General features: G+C 38.3%; 1 protein-coding gene across 3 annotated transcripts in view; it reads left to right on the forward strand.

The window, feature by feature from the left end:
* PLA2G4A (phospholipase A2 group IVA) overlaps window positions 1-20,407 on the forward strand; it is a 158,311-nt gene that overhangs the window by 66,424 nt on the left and 71,480 nt on the right. For 2 of the 3 annotated variants that reach the window (XM_047076921.1, XM_047076922.1), the window contains 3 exons: window positions 2,079-2,227; window positions 2,952-3,065; window positions 16,812-16,849. In XM_047076921.1, coding sequence (XP_046932877.1) covers window positions 2,079-2,227; window positions 2,952-3,065; window positions 16,812-16,849 — 301 coding nt within the window. The remainder of the gene's footprint in view (window positions 1-2,078; window positions 2,228-2,951; window positions 3,066-16,811; window positions 16,850-20,407) is intronic. The other variant, XM_047076924.1, reaches the window with a different exon arrangement.

A 20,407-nucleotide genomic window follows, 5' to 3' on the forward strand; every position in this document is an offset into this window, starting at 1 on the left:
GGGAGGGGCAGAGAGAGAGAGAAGAAGACAAAGACTCTGAAGCAGGCTCCATTCTCTCAGCACAGAGCCCGATGTGGGGCTCATGAACTGTGAGATCATGACTTGAGCTGAAGTTAGACGCTTAACCAACTGAGCCAGTCAGGTGCCCAGTAGAACCCTAGGCATTTATATTACACTCTTACTTTTGAGACTCAGCTGCCCTTAACTATCAATGCATAAGGTCTAAATGGGAAAATTAAATAAAAGACAATTCCAAATGCTTATACCTCATTCACAAATCTTTCCTCTTTACCATAAAAAGGCTTTTAAAAATGTGATCACCACATAGAACTATGAACAGCGTTTAAAAATTAAGTGAAGGGCACTGATTAAATTGTTTGATGGCCATAACTACTGTTGAAAGACAAAGGTTTTTTTTTTTTTTTTAATTTCTTTGAAAAGCAATCATTTGAGAACTATTATTTTTGCTTTTCCTTTGTTGTCAATTTTTATGTCTTTTTGTGTGGACATCTGTGCCACTTTCTTCCTCCCTCCCTCCCTTTCTTTCTCCTTCCCTCTTCTTTTCCATGACTCTTTCTACTTTCTATAGCAATGCCTGCCTTATGATATCATCTTTAGAACTTGGGAGCATGATGTCATTAAATGAATGATTGTTGCAGTCAGAACTTCCCCTGAGACTTACCAGCTGGATGATAGTAGACAGATTGCTTAACATCCCTCAGTTCCTGTTGTCTCAACAGAGCACTTACCGTGTAGTACTGTTGGGAGATTTGAATGAGACTTATGTGTGTACAGTGCTTAACGGAGATCCTAGCAGGCATTACTCAACTGTTGGTTGTTGTGGTTATGAATTACAATGGCCACTTGGGAAAGGATGTGTTAAATAGAAAAGTCAAGTCCTTAAGTTAGGAGACCTATGAATATTGTGATGGTTGTTAAGTTCTAAAGAGATAAAGTTGAGTCAGACTTGATGGCTGCCCTCAAACTGTTGACAGTCTTGTAGGAAAAGATAAATGTGTAATTACATCCATGAAATGTAGTGTGTGCAATGCTGGAAGACGGTGAAGGATTCAGTGGAACCACTAAGGAGGGAGTGATCAATGTTTCCACGGCTTAGTCAGTTGCCTTGTTGTTAAGTGTATATATAGTGGGAAGAAATTTAAATAGTACCTTTGTTTCTTTCTATTTAAAATGGTACCCACATCATGCCCTGACTCAAGCAAGTCTTTATGTACAGTAGAAAAAGCTGTCACTTCCTGGGGCACCTGGGTGGCTCAGTTGGTTAAGTAAGCGTCTGACTTCGGCTCAAGTCATGATCTCATGGTTTGTGAGTTCGAGCCCCATGTTGGGCTCTGTGCTGAGAGAGCCTGAAGCCTGTTTCAGATTCTGTGTCTCCCTCTTTCACTGTTCCTCCCCTGCCTGTGCTCTGTCTCTCAAACATGAATAAACATTTTAAAAAGTTAAAAAAAAAAAAAGAAAAGAAAAAGCTGTCACTTCCTTGAGACACTCACTTCCATCTGATTGAGTACTGCTATAATAAATACAGAAACATACATGGATTACTAATATAGGTGCTGTTCAGTGTGCAGCCTGTACAGCTATACAAGGCAACCCTATAACTACAATATTTATCTCACACTGACTGTCATTGTTTGGCAAAGAAAGTAATTAGGATAATTTTTTTCTGTTGTAGACTATGATCCTGAACCCATGACCTTGTCGCCATCAGAGTCCTGGGGTGACGGTTATATTGTAGTTAGCTGGGTGAGATTGCTCTCATCATTTAGCAGTTGGACTGACATGTTGACTGAACATGTCCTAAAGTGGACAGAAGAATTCTGAGTAAAGCACCTAATAAACAATTCCTTCCCACAGGACTGTTGTGAAGGGCAGGGACATAATGTGTAAGAAGTATATAATCTGTGATGTTCTTCTGTTATGTAGTATCTTGTCTCAGACATTTTGAATATGTGATGGCAGATTCATTAAAAACAATCTGACAGAGCATACAGTAAAAACAAATTAGGAATTATGAATCACATCTTTGTATCCTTCTCCCTTGTGTTTGCTGTCTATAGTTGATACCCCAGATCCCTATGTGGAACTTTTCATCTCCTCAACCCCTGACAGCAGGAAGAGAACAAGACACTTCAATAATGACATAAACCCAGTGTGGAATGAGACCTTTGAATTTATTTTGGATCCTAATCAGGAAAATGTTTTGGAGGTCAGTGAATCATTTGTGGACTGTTCAATGGTCATAATTCATGTTGAAGTTGGTGCCTGAGCTTTGTCCCTTCTCTTCAGTTGGGTGTAGTTGGAGTCCAGCTGTGCAGCATGGCATACTAGGCTCCAGATGGTGCCCCCCAGGTGATGTGACACCACCCCCACCCCCACCCCCGCCCGGGTGATGGGAAGGTCCAGTGGAAAACACAAGAGTTAGGTAGGGCTGGGAAGAATCGTTTATCCTCCTTGAGTGCTTTGGAGAAAACGTTTTGTGTTATAAAGAGAAAGGTCCAAGTATAACAGAATAATCCTATTGTCAATTGATTGTGACTTTAAGGTAACTTAAGGCTTCTAACTTAAAATCATTAACTTTCAATGAAGTTAAAATAGATCATTTCCAAAATGGTTGCATGGGTTTCCTACATTAATTTATTTCTCATACTCCAGAATAGCATTTCCCCTGAGAGGGGATAAAGTCCCATTTTTGAAAACATGATAATGAAGATGTCAATCAGGAAAATGAAAAAAAAATTATTATTTTAGTAGCAAATGTGTCTGAAAGAAAAGACAAAGTATTATAACAAAGCTGAATGTTGAGGACCTCAAATGATTATTAAAGATCATTTGAAGACTTTCATTTATTGATTGTGGTGGAGATTTTAGATATAGTTTCCAAAGATCCAAGAGAAATTGTGTTCTTGTGCTTTACCTTTTAATGTCTACAGGTCACATTAATGGATGCCAATTATGTCATGGATGAAACTCTAGGAACAGCAACATTCCCCATATCCTCTATCAGAGTGGGAGAGAAGAAAGAGGTTCCTTTTATTTTCAACCAAGTAAGCAACACAACAGGATTATTTTTCAACCCTATGTCAGATAAAAATCTCTTTATTCTGGAATTTTATTTCTTTGTTTGTTTGAATGTTTGTGTTTTAAAGAGGAAAATTTTGTTTTCCCTTTTACCTCTTATCCTAATCTTTTTATTGTTTTGATATTTATAGACTTTGGTTGAGGTATCACAGTAAATACTATTAAGACATTAATCTCTGTTGTTGCTCTCAGTGAGGCAATGACTTTGGATCCCACTGGCAGGTCTGACAAAACTTCTGGGAAGATGAAGGAAGATATGAAATCTGAAAGGAATAGCAGAGAAGAGAGAATGAGGGAGTGAACCCAGAAAACTATTGGGACGTCCAAACTGTTCCAAAATTACATGCTTAGTAATAAATTAAGCCTCTGTGGAGGATCTGTCTCAAATAATCCTCAAACAATTAGGGCTGAAGCAATGAAAGGTCAACAGGAATAGTCTTGGGGTTTTTATTCTCTTTATAATGCTAGGTTTGCTGCGTTTCTGAAATTTCAATAATTTAGGAACACTAAAGCCTTAGAAAAATTATTACTACAGAGCAAACATTGGATTTTGAATTTTATAAGAAACTAATTTAAGAGTTTACAGTGAGAAATGTAAACAACTGGTGGACAAGTATGCAGAGACTGGTTAATGTATTAATTTCTTATTGGGAGAGGCTCTGTTTTTGCTCATTCTTGGAATGACTTCAAATTGCTGTCTTCACTCAAACCTGCCTATTCCTTAAGTCTCACCTCCCTAACCATTGCTATCCCAAGTGACCTCCTCCTTCTCCGAACTCCCAAGATAATTATCTGTGGTATTCATTGGGACTGAATCATTTAAATCATTCAGTTGCTCACCTCCCTCCCTCTCCCCGTACACTAAAATCCTATAGGTCAGGAATACTGGTTATGCATGTCTAATTACAGAGTTAATACATAGGGTATACTTATTGAATGAGGGTATACTGATTTAGAAACCAACTCAAGCCCAACGGGCCACCTGACCAGTTCATGCAATCAGAGCAGCCCAGGTGCCTGAGGACACTCTAGTTACGCACTCTCTGCCGACTCCTTGAGCTGCTTATGGAAGCATGTCTTCTGTATGTCTTAATCCAGTGCCAAGAGATACACAGCCCACAGTTCTGTTGACTTTTTGAAGTTATTTCGTTCATCCCTCTTGCCAAAGTTTATGGAAGTGCCCTGTGTACCAGCCACTGTGTTCTGTGCGAGGAATATAAGAAAGAACAAGACACAGGAGGCTTTTCCCTCAGTTTTCTTTCTGTGGGGTGGAGGTGAGGTAGGGGTGGAAATAGGAAGCAGGCTTGGGAGATGTGAACGTGATGAAATGAAACCACCATCCAGTGAGATAAGCATCAATGAGGAATGTGCAGAGTATGGTAGGAAGACAGAATAAAGACAGACTGTGTTGGGGGAGGAAGCCAGGGATGGCTGCGTATTAGTAGGTGATTTTGAATAGATTGAACAGTGAACACAGAGATTTAATCCCTTGGCATTTGAAGCCAGGCTATTTGGTGTTTAAATGCCAGCTCTGTCCCTTACTATCTGTTTTATCCTGGTCAAATCACTTAGCTCTTCTGTGCCTCGATTTGCTCATCTATCAAATGGAGATAATATCTCATATGATTAGATGAGTTAATTTTATTTATATAGCTGTATAATATATAATGTATATTACATATACATGTATTTTAAATATATTTAGATATAATTATATATTTAATATAGATTTATATATAAATATAAATATTTATAGATTTATAGATTTATATAGATTTATATATGTTATTTGTATATATTTATATATTATATATTTATGTATTTAATTATTATAATTATTTAATTATACTTTTATACAGTTTAGTACATAAGGTATAGATTAAAAGTTACTTATTTTATGTATTTATTAAGTATATAATTTATTACATATTAAATATATAATGGTGCTTGGTTATAGAACTATATATCAATACTGTATGCACATGGATGTATCCATACATACACATAGTGCTTAGAACACATTAAGCTCTGTATAAATGCAAAGGCATGTAGTCTTGAAAGAAGAAAGCAAGTTGGGGCCTGGCAAGTTACAAGGCTTGGCAGGCACAGGTTGATGAGCCGTGGGTAAAGTTTAAAGATGGTCAAGGCTAACATCCCCCGACCTTCCTAAGGCATGTTGCTGGAGTTGGTTCTTAATAAACGTTTGTTGAGAGCTTTGTAAGCATGGATTGGCCTTCCCAAAGTATGCTTTTCCCCCTCTTCAGTCTGATTATAAGAGAAAATATTGTAGGGAAACATGCATTTCCTCTCCTCCTGTCATTTCCTATGGTTAGCTGTGTAACCTCCGGGCTCTAAAAAAGACTCTCTACATTCCTGAATTTAAAGTAGCTTACATAATTATTTTCTTAAGTGTGCCTGAGGAAACAGTTGGCCAAACAGCTTTTTTTTTTTTTTACGTCACTCTGTTCTTAAGAGTCCTTTGCAGTTTTTATCTGAAGGACAGTTGTTTGAGTTAGTGACCTGTAATGGTAGAGGGGAGAAAGGTGAATGCGCACCACAGGTTGGAGAGCCCCTGTCTTCTCCAGATCATGTGGTGTGCCCTATGCAAGGTGTCTAGCCTTGCCTCACCTCCGAACCAGACCTTTCAGAGGAATGTGGGCTTCTTTCTACAGTGTTCACAGAGGTGAGAGGGAGCAGACTGGGAGGATATAATGTGGGAAAATAGACTTTTAAACAATTCTTGAAAATGATCATGGCAAAGTAGTAAAAAAAGAAAAAAAAAGAGAAAGAGAGATAGAGAACACATATCTCCAGCCAAGACATTAGCAAAAACTTCTTCAAAATTCCCAAAGTCAATACTGAGTCAACATACAGTGATTTCTATGGCCAGCAGCCAGCTAGAGAAAGAACAAGAGCCTCTAAATGGAGAGTGCCAGATTCCCAAGGAGCCTGCTCTGCCCACTCAGGGCAGAAACTGGGAATTAGGAGACCCATTCTCTGATTTTCTCTAGGTCACTAATTTCGCTGTACAATGTTTGAGTTGTCACTCTTTCTGTCTTATTTTCTTCATCTCTAAAAGAGAGGTTTTGATTAACATATTTCTAAGACCATTTCTAATTTATAAAATTTTGTGATCTAGAAAGAATACCTTTTTTCATACGACCTTTTTAGTCAAAAATCTTTAATTCTTTCCATGTTGTGTCCATGGACACAAAATAATAATAATGCAGTAATAAAAATCCTTCACTTTGTGCCCACCTGGGGATGCCAAAAAAAGTCTTTATTATGTGATTTTAAAATACTGACCCGTCAGTAGATTATTTTTCAGTATGAGAATTTGAGCAGCTAAAATTTTGCAGCTAACACTTTGCTAAATGTTAAGAAAACGACAAGAAGTTCGTTTTCAAGGAATTAATAAGCTGGAAAGGAGTGGACATTCGTGTGTAAACTGGTAAGTAATATAATAAGCAGTGGCATGAGGAATCTCTTCATTAATTTACTTACTTAGGTGTGATTAAACACTTGTTATGTTCTAGACAGTATTGCAGGTGATGGGCAAACAGGAGAGGACCTGACAGATGATGTTCTGGTTTCCAGTGAGCCTGTATTCTATGGGGGGGGGGGGTAAATAGGCAACAAAAGCAAAAGGATAATCAGCAGAACATCAGCTAGAGATAAATACTGTGAAGAAAATAGAGGGATGTGACAGGGAATAGTTGGTGGCAACTAATGTTTCTGTCAGGGAAGGCCTTTCTAAAGCATTCGATTTTTTTTCTCTGAATTTTATTATAAAAATCTTCAAGCATGTACAAAGTTGGAAGATTTGAAAAACTGCCACGTAGACTCTACAATTAACATTTTGCTGTATTTACTTTGCCACATATCTCTCCATCTACCTATCCATCAAACTATTTTGATGCATTTGGAAACAAACTGCAGGCAACAAATGTTTTACCCCTAAACACTTTAGCATTTCATTAACTAGAGTTTAGTATTTGCATAATATAGTTTTAAGTGTCAAATAGTGTGGACAATATGTACAATGAAAGTTATAAGAAGGAATTACTCATTAATTCATTCATTTCACACATAACCATTGAATACCTACTGTGTGGCAGACAGTTTTTAGGCACCACTTCTTCAAAAGAGAACAAAACAACAAGAATCCCTACCCTTATGGAACTTATATTCTCTTTTTTTTCAATATATGAAGTTTATTGTCAAATTGGTTTCCATACAACACCCAGTGCTCATCCCAAAATGTGCCCTCCTCAATACCCATCACCCACCCTCCCCTCCCTCCCACCCCCCATCAACCCTCAGTTTGTTCTCAGTTTTTAAGAGTCTCTTATGCTTTGACTCTCTCCCACTCTAACCTCTTTTTTTTCCCTTCCTCTCCCCCATGGGTTTCTGTTAAGTTTCTCAGGATCCACATAAGAGTGAAAACATATGGTATCTGTCTTTCTCTGTATGGCTTATTTCACTTAGCATCACACTCTCCAGTTCCATCCACGTTGCTACAAAGGGCCATATTTCATTCTTTCTCATTGCCACATAGTACTCCATTGTGTATATAAACCACAATTTCTTTATCCATTCATCAGTTGATGGACATTTAGGCTCTTTCCATAATTTGGCTACTGTTGAGAGTGCTGCTATAAACATTGGGGTCCAAGTGCCCCTATGCATCAGTACTCCTGTATCCCTTGGGTAAATTCCTAGCAGTGCTATTGCTGGGTCATAGGGTAGGTCTCTTTTTAATTTTTTGAGGAACCTCCACACTGTTTTCCAGAGTGGCTGCACCAATTTGCATTCCCACCAACAGTGCAAGAGGGTTCCTGTTTCTCCACATCCTCTCCAGCATCTATAGTCTCCTGATTTGTTCATTTTGGCCACTCTGACTGGCGTGAGGTGATATCTGAGTGTGGTTTTGATTTGTATTTCCCTGATGAGTAGTGACGTTGAGCATCTTTGGAACTTATATTCTATTTAGTAAGAGAGACAAGAAGCAAGATAAGTAAGTAAAAGTTGCTTGTGTTAGATAATGATAGCGGTAAGTGCTGAATAAACTAGTGAAGGAAGAGAGGGGCATTTGTATATGTGGGTAAAGGGGGTTGCAAGTGCAGTTCCAAAAATGTGGCTGAGAAAACATCTCGGATGATATCGGGGGCAGAAGTTGTTCTGAGTAGAAAAGTCCTGAGGTGAAAGTTTGCCTGCCATGTTGAGTAACAGCAAGGAGGAGAATATGGCTGGAACACAGAGAAAGAGTAGCAGAGATTGTGGTAGGAGACGAGGGAAGGGAGGTGAAGGGGGATGGGGTTTCAGTGAGTTACTTACAGTGGATATCAATGGCTTAGGCTTGTCCTTAAAGGAAGGATGTGGTTGGATCACTAAAGGGATGGAAAGCCCTTCTGGTGGAGAGACTAGCGAGCCTTTGTTCATAGTCATGGGACTAAAAACAACAAGCATGTTCAGGAAACAGCGTCTAGACCAGTGTGATGGGAGCAGAGCATTCATGCGTGAGGGTAGAATGGGTACACTGGGATCAAACTATAGCAGAGTTCAAGTTTCAGATGTTAGATGTTGGAATTTGGATGTTTTCTTACCGACAGCAGTGAGTCATGGAAGGTTTTTGACCAGGTAATGGGGAATTTCGGGCAAACAGGTTTTGGCTTCTTTCTCAGATGTATTAGTAAGCAACAAGTTAGTAGATAAAGAATGTTTACTATTGAAAACAAAAAGGTCTTTTTTTTTCCTTCCCCTCCCCCATAGGTTCCTGTTAAGTTTCTCAGGATCCACATAAGAGTGAACACATATGGTATCTGTCTTTCTCTGTATGGCTTATTTCACTTAGCATCACACTCTCCAGTTCCATCCATGTTGCTACAAAGGGCCATATTTCATTCTTTCTTGTTGCCACGTAGTACTCCATTGTGTATATAAACCACAATTTCTTTATCCATTCATCAGTTGTGGGAGAGAGCCAAAGCATAAGAGACTGTTAAAAACTGAGAACAAACTGAGGGCTGATGGGGGGTGGGAGGGAGGGGGGGGGTGGGTGATGGGTATTGAAGAGGGCACCTGTTGGGATGAGCACTGGGTGTTGTATGGAAACCAATTTGGCAATAAATTTCATATATTTAAAAATAAATAAATAAGTAAAGTTTGTAGGATGAAAAAAAAAAGAAAACAAAAAGGTGATGCAAATTTAGCAGACTACTTCTGTGGCAACAGACAGGTACGAGGAGTGCAGGGTGACTTGAGGAAAATGAGTGTGGCAGCAGCTATAATGCGTCCGTAGGAGTTAAGGAAAGATTCTTGTGGCAGTGAGGACCAGAGAAGTCGAAGAGTGGGAATTTACAGTAGATCTGGCTCTTCCCAAGACTGTGATTTGTCACTCCATTATTTATTTATTTATTTATTTATTTATTTATTTATTTATTTAATTTATTTATTTATCATTCTTCTCTTTATTGTTATTGTTGTTGTCATTATTATTATTATTATTATTATTATCATTAGAGAAGGCAGTCTTAGAGCTGGGTCCACATTTTTTGTTTTCTAGCTAGCATTTAAGGTGAGGTTGTGTTCTTTGTAGCAACGTGGATGGAACTGGAGAGTGTGATGCTAAGTGAAATAAGCCATACAGAGAAAGACAGATACCGTATGTTTTCACTCTTATGTGGGTCCTGAGAAACTTAACAGAAGACCATGGGGGAGGGGAAGGAAAAAAAAAAAGAGGTTAGAGAGGGAGGGAGCCAAAACATAAGAGACTCTTAAAAACTGAGAACAACCTGAGGACTGATGGAGGGTGGGGGATGGGTATTGAGGAGGGCACCTTTTGGGATGAGCACTGGGTGTTGTATGGAAACCAATTTGACAATAAATTTCATATATTAAAAAAATAATAATAAATAAATAAATAAAATAAGGTGAGGTTGTGTTTATTGGAGTCACAAGTTGAGAGAGCATCAAAGTTGTCATCTGAGAGAAATTGGCAGGACCTGCTGTTTTTGACCCCCCAGCTCAGAGTCAGCCAGCGGCTGCCTGGGTTGGAATCACAATTCTGTTAATTATTCGCCATGTGATGTTGGACAAGTTGTTTCTTTTTCTTTGCCATCCTCATCTGTGAAACAGGGTTATACATAGTACCCACCTTTTAAGTTTGTGGTTATGGTTAAATTAATTGACGTATGGAAAGCTTTATTTTTTTTTTCAACGTTTTTATTTATTTTTGGGACAGAGAGAGACAGAGCATGAACGGGGGAGGGGCAGAGAGAGAGGGAGACACAGAATCGGAAACAGGCTCCAGGCTCCGAGCCATCAGCCCAGAGCCTGACGCGGGGCTCGAACTCACAGACCGTGAGATCGTGACCTGGCTGAAGTCGGACGCTTAACCGACTGCGCCACCCAGGCGCCCCGACGTATGGAAAGCTTTAGAACGGTGCCTGGCCCAGTAAGCACTAAATAAATATTAGATATTCTCATTATAGTTACAACTGGCCAGATTTAATTATCTGTCATTTGGTTCATGGAACCGACTTAACTATGAAACGTATTTTTTTGAACTTAGCAAAATCAACCTATTTGTATATACAGGTAGAGCCTGTAAGTTTCGTGATCATTTGTTTTAAGGCAGTTCAAAAATGCTCTAGTCACCTGTTACTGAATAGATCAAGTGTGGCTGTGGGTTACAGAATCCTGTTTTAAAGTGGAAAGATGTGGGGCGCCTGGGTGGCGCAGTCGGTTAAGCGTCCGACTTCAGCCAGGTCACGATCTTGCGGTCCGTGAGTTCGAGCCCCGCGTCAGGCTCTGGGCTGATGGCTCGGAGCCTGGAGCCTGTTTCCGATTCTGTGTCTCCCTCTCTCTCTGCCCCTCCCCCGTTCATGCTCTGTCTCTCTCTGTCCCAAAAAAAATAAATAAACGTTGAAAAAAAAATTAAAAAAAAAATAAAGTGGAAAGATGTAACATCTTCAGAATTTAGTGTGTTTTGTGTAAACAAAGCAGCCCACTTCAAGAGGATCATAAAAATGCTGAGATTTTGAAGTAAGATATTTATTCTTTTTATTTTCTAGACAAAATTAGTTTGTTTAGGCCAATACTCTGAGGAAGGTAGCCTCCAAGTGTACATGGTATGGTGTTTTTATTTGCCATCTTTACTTAGCTATTAGTGGTATTACTTAAAAATAGCCGTGTCTCATGACTGCTGCGGTATCTAGTTCTGGCTGATTGCTTTCTTTGATTATTGCTTATTCATGATTGCCGACTTGAAAATGCAAGAGGTAGTTCTATAGAAGAGATAGTGACAAAGCTTTTTTAAAAAAATGGTAGTGTTGATGCTGAGTTCAGAATAAGTTAGTGTCAGGATGATTTCTTTGGAAAACCATGTATTGATGTGTGAAGGCTAAGACTATAATTTAGCTAAGTGAATGAGACAAAGCAAAGTTTGGAGAGGAAACAAGAGAAGTATATACTTTGATGAGAAGTCTGGGGGATCTTTGGCTGAGATGTGAATGTCATCAGTTGGATGCAGGTCAGAGTTCAAACACAGGCCAAATAATTCCTGGCTTTAAAAGAGAATGCATTTTTATTTTGGGATGCTATCAATGGAAACATATGTGAGTCTTTCTGTGACATTTTCACAAGACAACTTTTAAATTATAAGGCACTTTAAAATGTTCTTGTATCCCTAGGGGTCCTCTACTGGACCTAAGTTCCATCAAGTTCCATCAAGGAGTAGAACACATTCACCTTAATTACCATTGCATACCTAGCCTGATACACATTAGATGCTTGAATCATTTTTGGATGAATGGATTAATGAATGTACTTATGGGAAATACAGAGAATCTAGGAACTGCTCAGACAGGAATAATGAAAGTAAATTAAGTTAAAAAAAAAAAAAAAACAACTAGAGTCTGGGAAATTCCCATTTGGAGAAAAAGAGAGAATGTTTGGTTGGTAACAGTGCTCTTGGAAGTCAGGTTTAGAATTTCCAATGTCCACGTAAGGAAAAGGGACCTTAAATGAAGGAAAGAGACATCATCCTCGGATGAAAGGAGGAAAGCTGCGTGATAGAGTGGAACATGACTAAGGGAAATAGTGTATTTTTTAATCTTTCAAATCTTTTAAGACTATCTGTGATATTTGGCGGAGGGTGGGGGGCGTGGGACACAGTTATCCTGAATTCTTGGGTGAATGGATTCGATGATTCCTGTAGTAAATGCTAATTTTATTTTCTTAAGAAATCATATGTGTTACCAGACTTACTGTGGTGATCATTTTGCAATATATATAAATATTGAATCATTATGCTATATACCTGAAACTAATGTTAAATGTCAATTATATCTCAGTTAAAAAAATAAACAAATGTTAGTTTTTTGTTATTAAAAATCAGACACATTTGAAAAAGTGATGTTAGCAGTATCTCATTCCATTTTAAAAGTGCAAAATTTATCTGGAGGGGGTCTGGCTTGTATTGGTGGGATTGTAATTTCTGCTTCACACTTGAGTTGCCTCTTGTTAGATCCACATCTGGTTCCTTCTTCAGTGGATAGAGTGACAGTGTATGGAAACGTGATTCTTAGTGCAAGTGGCCCTTATTTCTTAAATATAATTTTATTTTATCTTGTACAGGTCAGTTATACAGAGACAAAGCAGAACATATTTTATAATTCAAACAGTGTAAATGATTATTGGAACTACTTGGTGATTAGTTGCTGTTTTAGTCTGCTAAGGGGGAGAAAAAGAGTACCTGACTCGGGAGGGATCAGAATTCAATATAATGTTTTATTGAAAGTTAAGGTTGTAAATGCTAGAGTATGTTAATAAGAAAAATGCAGGGGCGCCTCGGTGGCTCAGTCGGTTGAACGTCCAACTTCGACTCAGGTCATGATCTCGCAGCTCGTGAGTTCGAGCCCCGCGTCAGGCTTTGTGCTGACAGCTCGGAGCCCTGGAGCCTGCTTCAGATTCTGTACCTCCTTCTCTCTCTGCCCCAACCCACTCACATTCTGTCTCTGTCTCTCTCAAAAATAAATAAACATTTAAAAAAAAAATTTAAGAAAAGGCAGAGTGCATTCGGAGAGCTCTTTACCAATAGGGTAGGTTCTTAAGTTTAAAATCATTTGCATCTCTTTGTGATAATTTTAAACAACCTCTCTCATGCCAAGCACTGTTTGTTGCTTTCGCTTTATCATTTCAGAATGACCCTGGAAAGTTTGCAAGGGGATTAGTGGATTAGATACTTTTAAAACAGTATTTTTAAGTTTAAAATGGCTTCTCTATGTAGGTTCTTTCCTCTGGGCCCCCACCCCCTCCCCACGCTGAACATCTCCTGTTGTAGCATGTAACATTGCTTTCCACTGTGGAATTCAAAGGTGAGATTGTTGTTTTCCACAAGAATGGACAATGAGCACAGCCTGCCTCTTACATTTATAATTCCTAGAAGAGGTGAAGTTCTTCTTCTTCGTCTGGCTCCTAGCTAAGCGTTACGGGGTTGGGGAGAGCCAGCCAGACGGGGTCACCTTTCTTCAACTTACCTTGGTGGTGCCAGCAATGTGGAAGACTGTGATGCAAAGCTGCTTCATGCAGTGGGTGGGAAGGAATTTACAATACTTGTTTCATGCCTCACAGGAAGTACATGCTTTTGTGGCTATTGCATCCGAATGACATGTTTCAGGTAAAAGGTGCGGAGAGATTGTAAATGTCAGTCTTCATGGCATGTCTGAGCATAGCACGTCAAGTGGGAGAGTTTAAAATTTCCTCCAGATTGTGGGTGATCCACTTGGGCAACATGAGGAAGTGAAGATCCCCATCCATGTGGCAAGTCCCTCCACACCACATTCTGTAATATTCCCAATGGCAGGAAAATCCTGTGTCTTCCTTTCTCTCATCCTGCCTTCATTTAAGGATTCTTATCAGTCAGTCGAAGATTATGAATGTCTCAGCCAAGAAGTGCTATGGCTGGATGTGTAAGGAACATTCTGAAGACCAATGTGACCATAAACATAGCACAGTTGATTTTCCTTTTACTTATTAAGTTGGCATTAGATATATCCAGGCACTGAATATCTTACCATACAAATTGCTTGGGGACCTTCCAGTTGGGAAGTCTGTCATGACGTGGCACATTGGACTAGGAAGCCCATTCCAGCTTAAAATCTTTCCTTTGTTAGAAAACTGCACAATGAGTTGTAATGTTGTTCTTTTAGTTTCCATTCTCCCATGGTGTTTTTTGCTCTCTGGAAATGAAAACAGTAAATCTAGTCTTATTTTAATACCAGCTTTCATGTATTCGGGGGCATGAAGGAGGGTAGAAAACAGACTTATGTTTTTACCCACGTCTTGTTTTTCTCACTAAATATCCAGAGCAAGCTCATTCAATATAAAGTTTTCCAAGCCCTCTTTAGGAAAGACTCCATTTGAAATTTACAAATGGGGAATAGACATGATGTGTCGGGATGTGGTCTGAGCGGTGCTTCTAACATTGATAGAACAGACTGCAGTTACAGTAATTGTTTAGAAGCCAGTCACCTTTTTTAAGAATTTTTTTTAAATGTTTATTTATTTTTGAAAGAGACAGAGCATGAGCGGGGGAGGGCAGAGAGAGAGAGGGAGACACAGAATCCGAAGCAGGCTCCAGGCTCCGAGCTGTCAGCACAGAGCCCAATGTGGGGCTCAAACTCATGAACCATGAGATCATGACCTGAGCCTAAGTCAGATGCTGACCTGACTGGGCCACCCAGGCGCCCCCAACCACTCATCTTTTTGACTTATAACTGAACTATGATTCATCTGGGCATGTGGAATTCTACTTGTACCGGGATTCTTGATTATTTTGATAACTGCAAAGTGATACTGATATGTTGCTTTGATGAGTAAAGGTTCATAGGACTTCATAGGAACGGCTGTCTGTATTACACCAGCCCATGATTTTATGTTTAGTAGCGATGGAATGTTTCTTAACAAGAAAAGACTGCCTTACGTGCTCCCTCACACACACATGCACAGTAATTCAGCAGATATTGATTATGTCTCATATGCCAAACACTGCAATGAACTAGTAATAGAGAGCTATATAAAATAGATACATATAAGATACATATAAATACTTATAAGATAGATCTATATAGGATAGATACAGTTTACTGGGAGAGGCAAATTCTTGTACAGATGATTTCCATACCTTTTTCTTACTCATAAAATTCAGTGCTGAGAATTATCCGTGAACTTATTTTAACCTTTTGGAAAGCTCCTTCTGGTTTGTTTTTTTCCATCTTCTGAAACCAAACAGAAAACAAAGCCAGTAATCTATAGCATTTTGTGTTGCTTCTAAAAATGCCGTCTTCACCTTTTAAGAGACATATCTGAGTTCTGGTCTATTTGAAGATATTGGAAAGGTTCATTCTAACTATATTCTATGGTAACTGATATGATAAAAATAATAGCACTATTTTATAATTATGCAGCAATCTTCAAAACATTTTCTCAATTGGTTCTCAAGACAGTCTAAAATTACATTATTCATAACTAATGGCAGGGATAGTACAGAGAATGTCTTTCTATACAACAGAATTATAGTCCCTGGAGAGATACCTTTTAATACCCCTTTTTCTCTTTGGATATTAATCACTCTCTTTTCCATTAGACTAAAATTGGCTCATTGGCAGGATAGAGTCCTCCCAGAAATTTGGTTAGCTCACAGAGTGTTGGAAAATGAAAACCTGAGCCCCACCTCCCATTTGTAGATGTTTCTTGAGCTAACCACAGTTGGCTGGCCCCTGGTCCTGCTGCCACCTTGGATAGGTGTTCTGTCTCCAATCTATGACAACCCACATTTGTCACAAATGCACACGTGTGAATTTTCACCCAGGCTTTCTTTAACCTCCTGACCACTTCTGCCTCTGTCTGGAGGCCCGGGGACAGTTCCTGAATAACAGGCACAATATCTTCATAGTTTTTTAGGACTCAGGCAATTTTTCAAAAATGTTTTATTATTTTGAGAGAGAGGGGGTGTGAAGTGCGCACACACACATGGGAGAGGGAGAGAGAGAGAATCCCAAGCAGGCTCTGCGTGGTCAGTGCAGAACCCAACATGGGGCTCGACCCTGTGAGCCCCGTGAGATCATGACCTGAGCCACTGAACACTTAGGGGCACCTGGGAGTCTCAGTCGGTTAGGTGTCTGAGGCTGAGGTCATGCTCTCACGGTTCATGGGTTCGAGCCCCACGTCGGGCTCTGTGCTGACAGCTCAGAGCCTGGAGCCTGCTTAGGATTCTGTGTCTCCCTTTGTCTCTGCTCCGCCCCCACTCATGCTCTGTCTCTCTCTCAAAAATAAGTAAGCATTAAAAAAAAAAAAAGTCGGACGCTTAACCGACTAGCTACCCAGGTGCCCCTAGAGCTCAGGCAATTTTTGTGTCTCATCCATAATGACTGCAGAATTCAACTACCTCCTTTTAGTGGAGGAGGAAAACACCTATGCAGAAGCAGTTCTTATGTTTACTAAAATGACTGATTAAATAGATTTATATCATGAAAAATAGCAAAAACATGTATTTATTGATGTACCTCCATGAAGCTATGTTACTTTTATTTTTAGGACTCTTTTAGGTTAAAAACAATCTGGCACTCAAAAATGGTTTTGACTTTGTTTGCATTATATATAATACACATCCATTTTATGACCGAATCTGATGAATGTGTCTGTTCTAGGTCACTGAAATGTTTCTGGAAATGTCTCTTGAAGTTTGGTAAGTGCATTTATTTCATTGGGTGGAAAATATTGTGAGTGATTCACTATCTTATTTTAATTGTTAAGGGTCCACTTTTAAAATAAGAAATAATTCTGCGAGCTTTTGAACATAAAAAACACATTAAATAAACTTTTCTTTAGCTCTTCCCTAATAGCTATGGCATTAAAAAATAATAAATTTTGTATCTTTGCTTACTTTTCCCGGTAGTTTTTATCAGGTCAATAAGGGCTTTTAGAAAGAGTCCTCCCTCTGGTTTACTTCCCGTAGAAATGAACAAATATGGTTAGTTAAGCCTCTTTCTCATTGTTGATTCAGATAGATACTCAAGAACATGAAAGTAAACATAAACAGGAAACTATAAAAAGGAAAAACTGAAAATGAGATTGTTTTTGTTCACAGAGATAGTAAAGTTCCATGAAGCACGTTGCTGTTTCAAAGTAGCCTCCAAAAGAAATGTTGGAAAATCATTTATTTATTTTCAAATGGTGCATCTTAGGGGAGTTAGGCCTGCCTGGAGAATTAGCTGGATCTAACACTGAGTTCAGTACATCCAACCTCCTTCAAACTCTCTGTGTCTCCTTGAACTTCCCTGTTGAAGTGGGTTTTACCGAAGTAACTAGTCCACATTTAATTCACCCAAACACTGCATTTATTAGTGTAACATTCTCCTATATTGTGATTTGCCGAATGAATGCTGAGGGACACGTTGACATTGGGCTCGGTATTTCTTTCACTTATTTAGGTTCCTAGAACACGTTGATTCAATCTTGTAAATTATTGCATAAATTACTACTTGTCCCTCAAGATATGTCAGGAAGTCTCATAGGACAGTCCAAATAATTGAGTTGCATTATTTTGCATTGTGTTGATTCTTGCTAAAACATGGTATATTTTGGGGGCACCTGGGTGGCTCAGTCAGTTGACCATCCTACTCTTGATTTCAGCTCAGGTCATGATCCCAGGGTCTTGGCATTGAGCCCCACATTGTGAAGCCTGCTTAAGATCCTCTCTCTCCCTCTCCTTCTCCCTCTCTCCTCCCTCCCACCCCCCTCGCCCCTCTCTCCCACTCAGGCTTTCTCTTTCTCTGTCTAAAATTTTTAAAAATGTGGTATAACATGAGATTTTAGCATGAGATTAAAAGAACTTTTGCTATTTGAGTAGAAAGTCATGCTATTTGTCTTAATGGGAAATGATCTTCACTGATGTAATTAGGACCATATTATGTAAAAGAAATTTGCTTTAACAAAGTACAGATATCAAAAAATAGAGGAAAAAAACTCAGCTAAATAAGATACATATGTTCAGAAGCAATTTACTATATATTTATAATGAACTTTGATCAAACTATTTTTATCTGTTCATTTGTCTTGACTCTGAAATGGAAATGTTCTTAGAAATTATTATTATTATTATTATTTTAAATGCTTATTTATTTTTGAGAGAGAGAGAGAGAGAGAGAGAGAGGCGGAACATGAGCAGGGAGGGGCAGAGAGACACAGAATCCAAAGCAGGCTCCAGGCTCCGAGCCATCAGCACAGAGCCCCACGCAGGCTCGAACCCACGAACCGCGAGATCATGTCCTGACCCGAAGTTGGCTGCCCAACCAACTGAGCCACCCAGGCGCCCCTTTAGAAATTATTTTTTTAAGTGTATTTATTTCTTTTGAGAGAAACAGGGACACCACACGTGGGGGGGGGGCAGAGAGAGAGGGAGAGAGAGAGAATCCTAAGATTCCGCTGCCAGCACAGAGCCTGACGTGGGGCTCAAATCCACGAAGCTGCGATATCATGACCTGAGCCAAAAGCAAGAGTTGGACACTTAACCAACTGAGCCATCCAGGTGCCCCAGAAATGTTCTTTAAAGAAAAATGTAACTTTCCGTGGAATGTTTTTCATTGGATATAAAACAAAATCAAGAAATCAAATTAAACAGTTAAAGATAATATGTAAAAGAGGAAAATAAATGAACCAAACTTGTTATTGTATTTATAAAATTACTCAACATTTTTTATTTTTCTTTTACATGTTTGTACTGATCTTCTAAATATCTGTGTTCATTGCTCTGTTCATAGGTTTTTTTGAAAAATCATGGCCCTTGTGTTTAATGTAGGATAGTGATCAGCATAGTATGTTACAAGTATATTACCTAGTATATTACAGGGAACAGGAGTTCCAGAATGAGAAATCCTAGTTTTAAATCAGCCTCTTGCTAATTGTGTTAACAGTTGAAACATTTTTAATGACACTTTTGCTCATTTGTGAAATAAGAAAAGAGTACTTTGTAAGCATATCTGTTGTGATGATTTAATGAGATGTTCTTTAGAAAAAGAGCACATATTATTTTATATTAATACAAAGTAGAAAAATTTTCCACATGTACACCACAAGTTCATAGTAAAAATGTAATAGTTTGCAGAAATTTGAAGCAACCTCAATATTCATGGAATAACTTATGCTATAGTCATATAATGGAGATACTTCACAATAGTAAAAATGTTTGAATTGTTCCTATATATACAAATACAGATGAATCTTAAAAACAAAATGGTCAATGGAAAAAATATTGCAGAATACATACAGTTGATAGAATTTATGAAAAAATTAAAAACATACAAAATGACTCTATGTATTTTTAGAGATATAAATATATACTGTGAAGTTATAAATATTTATAATTTATAAATGTATAAATTTATAAATAATTGTAATTCATAAATGTGTAAATACATTGGAATAATAAGAGCAAGTTTAAGGTAGTGATTACTCTGAGGACCAGAAAAGGAAACACAGTTGAGATGGATTCACAGAGACAACTGTGCAGGTGAGATTTTTATTTCTCAAAGTGGTTAGAAGATACTCAACCTAATATATTGTAATAAATAATAATAGAGAGTCTACCCCTAAGACTTGACTTAAAAAATTCTTACTGATTCACTCGTAACTCTTTTCCTCCTTGGAAAGCTTCATAATAATCAGATTTAATAACTGTGCAATCCAATGCTTTGATGTGCTTATACTGATCATTTTTTATTATTGGGTAATATGGCTAAGTGCTCTTTTCAAAAGTTACAGTTAATTTTCTGTTTTTTAAAGTTTATTTATTTTGCGGGGAGAGGGGCAGAGGGAGAGGGAGAGAGAAAATCCCAAGCAGGCTCTGCACTGTCAGCATGAACCTGACTTGAGGCTACGTCTCATGAACCATGATATCATGACCCGAGCCAAGATCAAGAGTAGGATGCTTAACTGAGTAAGCCACCCAGGTGTCCCTACAGTTAGTTTTCTTAAAGCATATATCCAAAAATAGAACTACTCAAAGGGAATATACATTTTAATTATTTTTGGTGCTCATCACTTGATGACTTTCAAAAGTGTTTTGCAAATTTATATTTTCAAAATGAATATATTTACTTTGTACTAGAAAATAAATACTTAAAATATTTCTTAAAAACTGTTAAATAATAACAGTATCTTAAAAATTTGCTAGTGAAGCTAAGTATTCTTCTGTTTTTCATTATTAATCATACTTCCTCTTTTGTGAGTTATCCATGTTTGTCCT

The sequence above is a fragment of the Lynx rufus genome, unplaced genomic scaffold (assembly GCF_022079265.1).
Source record: "Lynx rufus isolate CCGP_SWC_20201006 ecotype Redwood Valley unplaced genomic scaffold, mLynRuf1.p SCAF_15, whole genome shotgun sequence".
Lineage (NCBI taxonomy): Eukaryota > Metazoa > Chordata > Mammalia > Carnivora > Felidae > Lynx > Lynx rufus.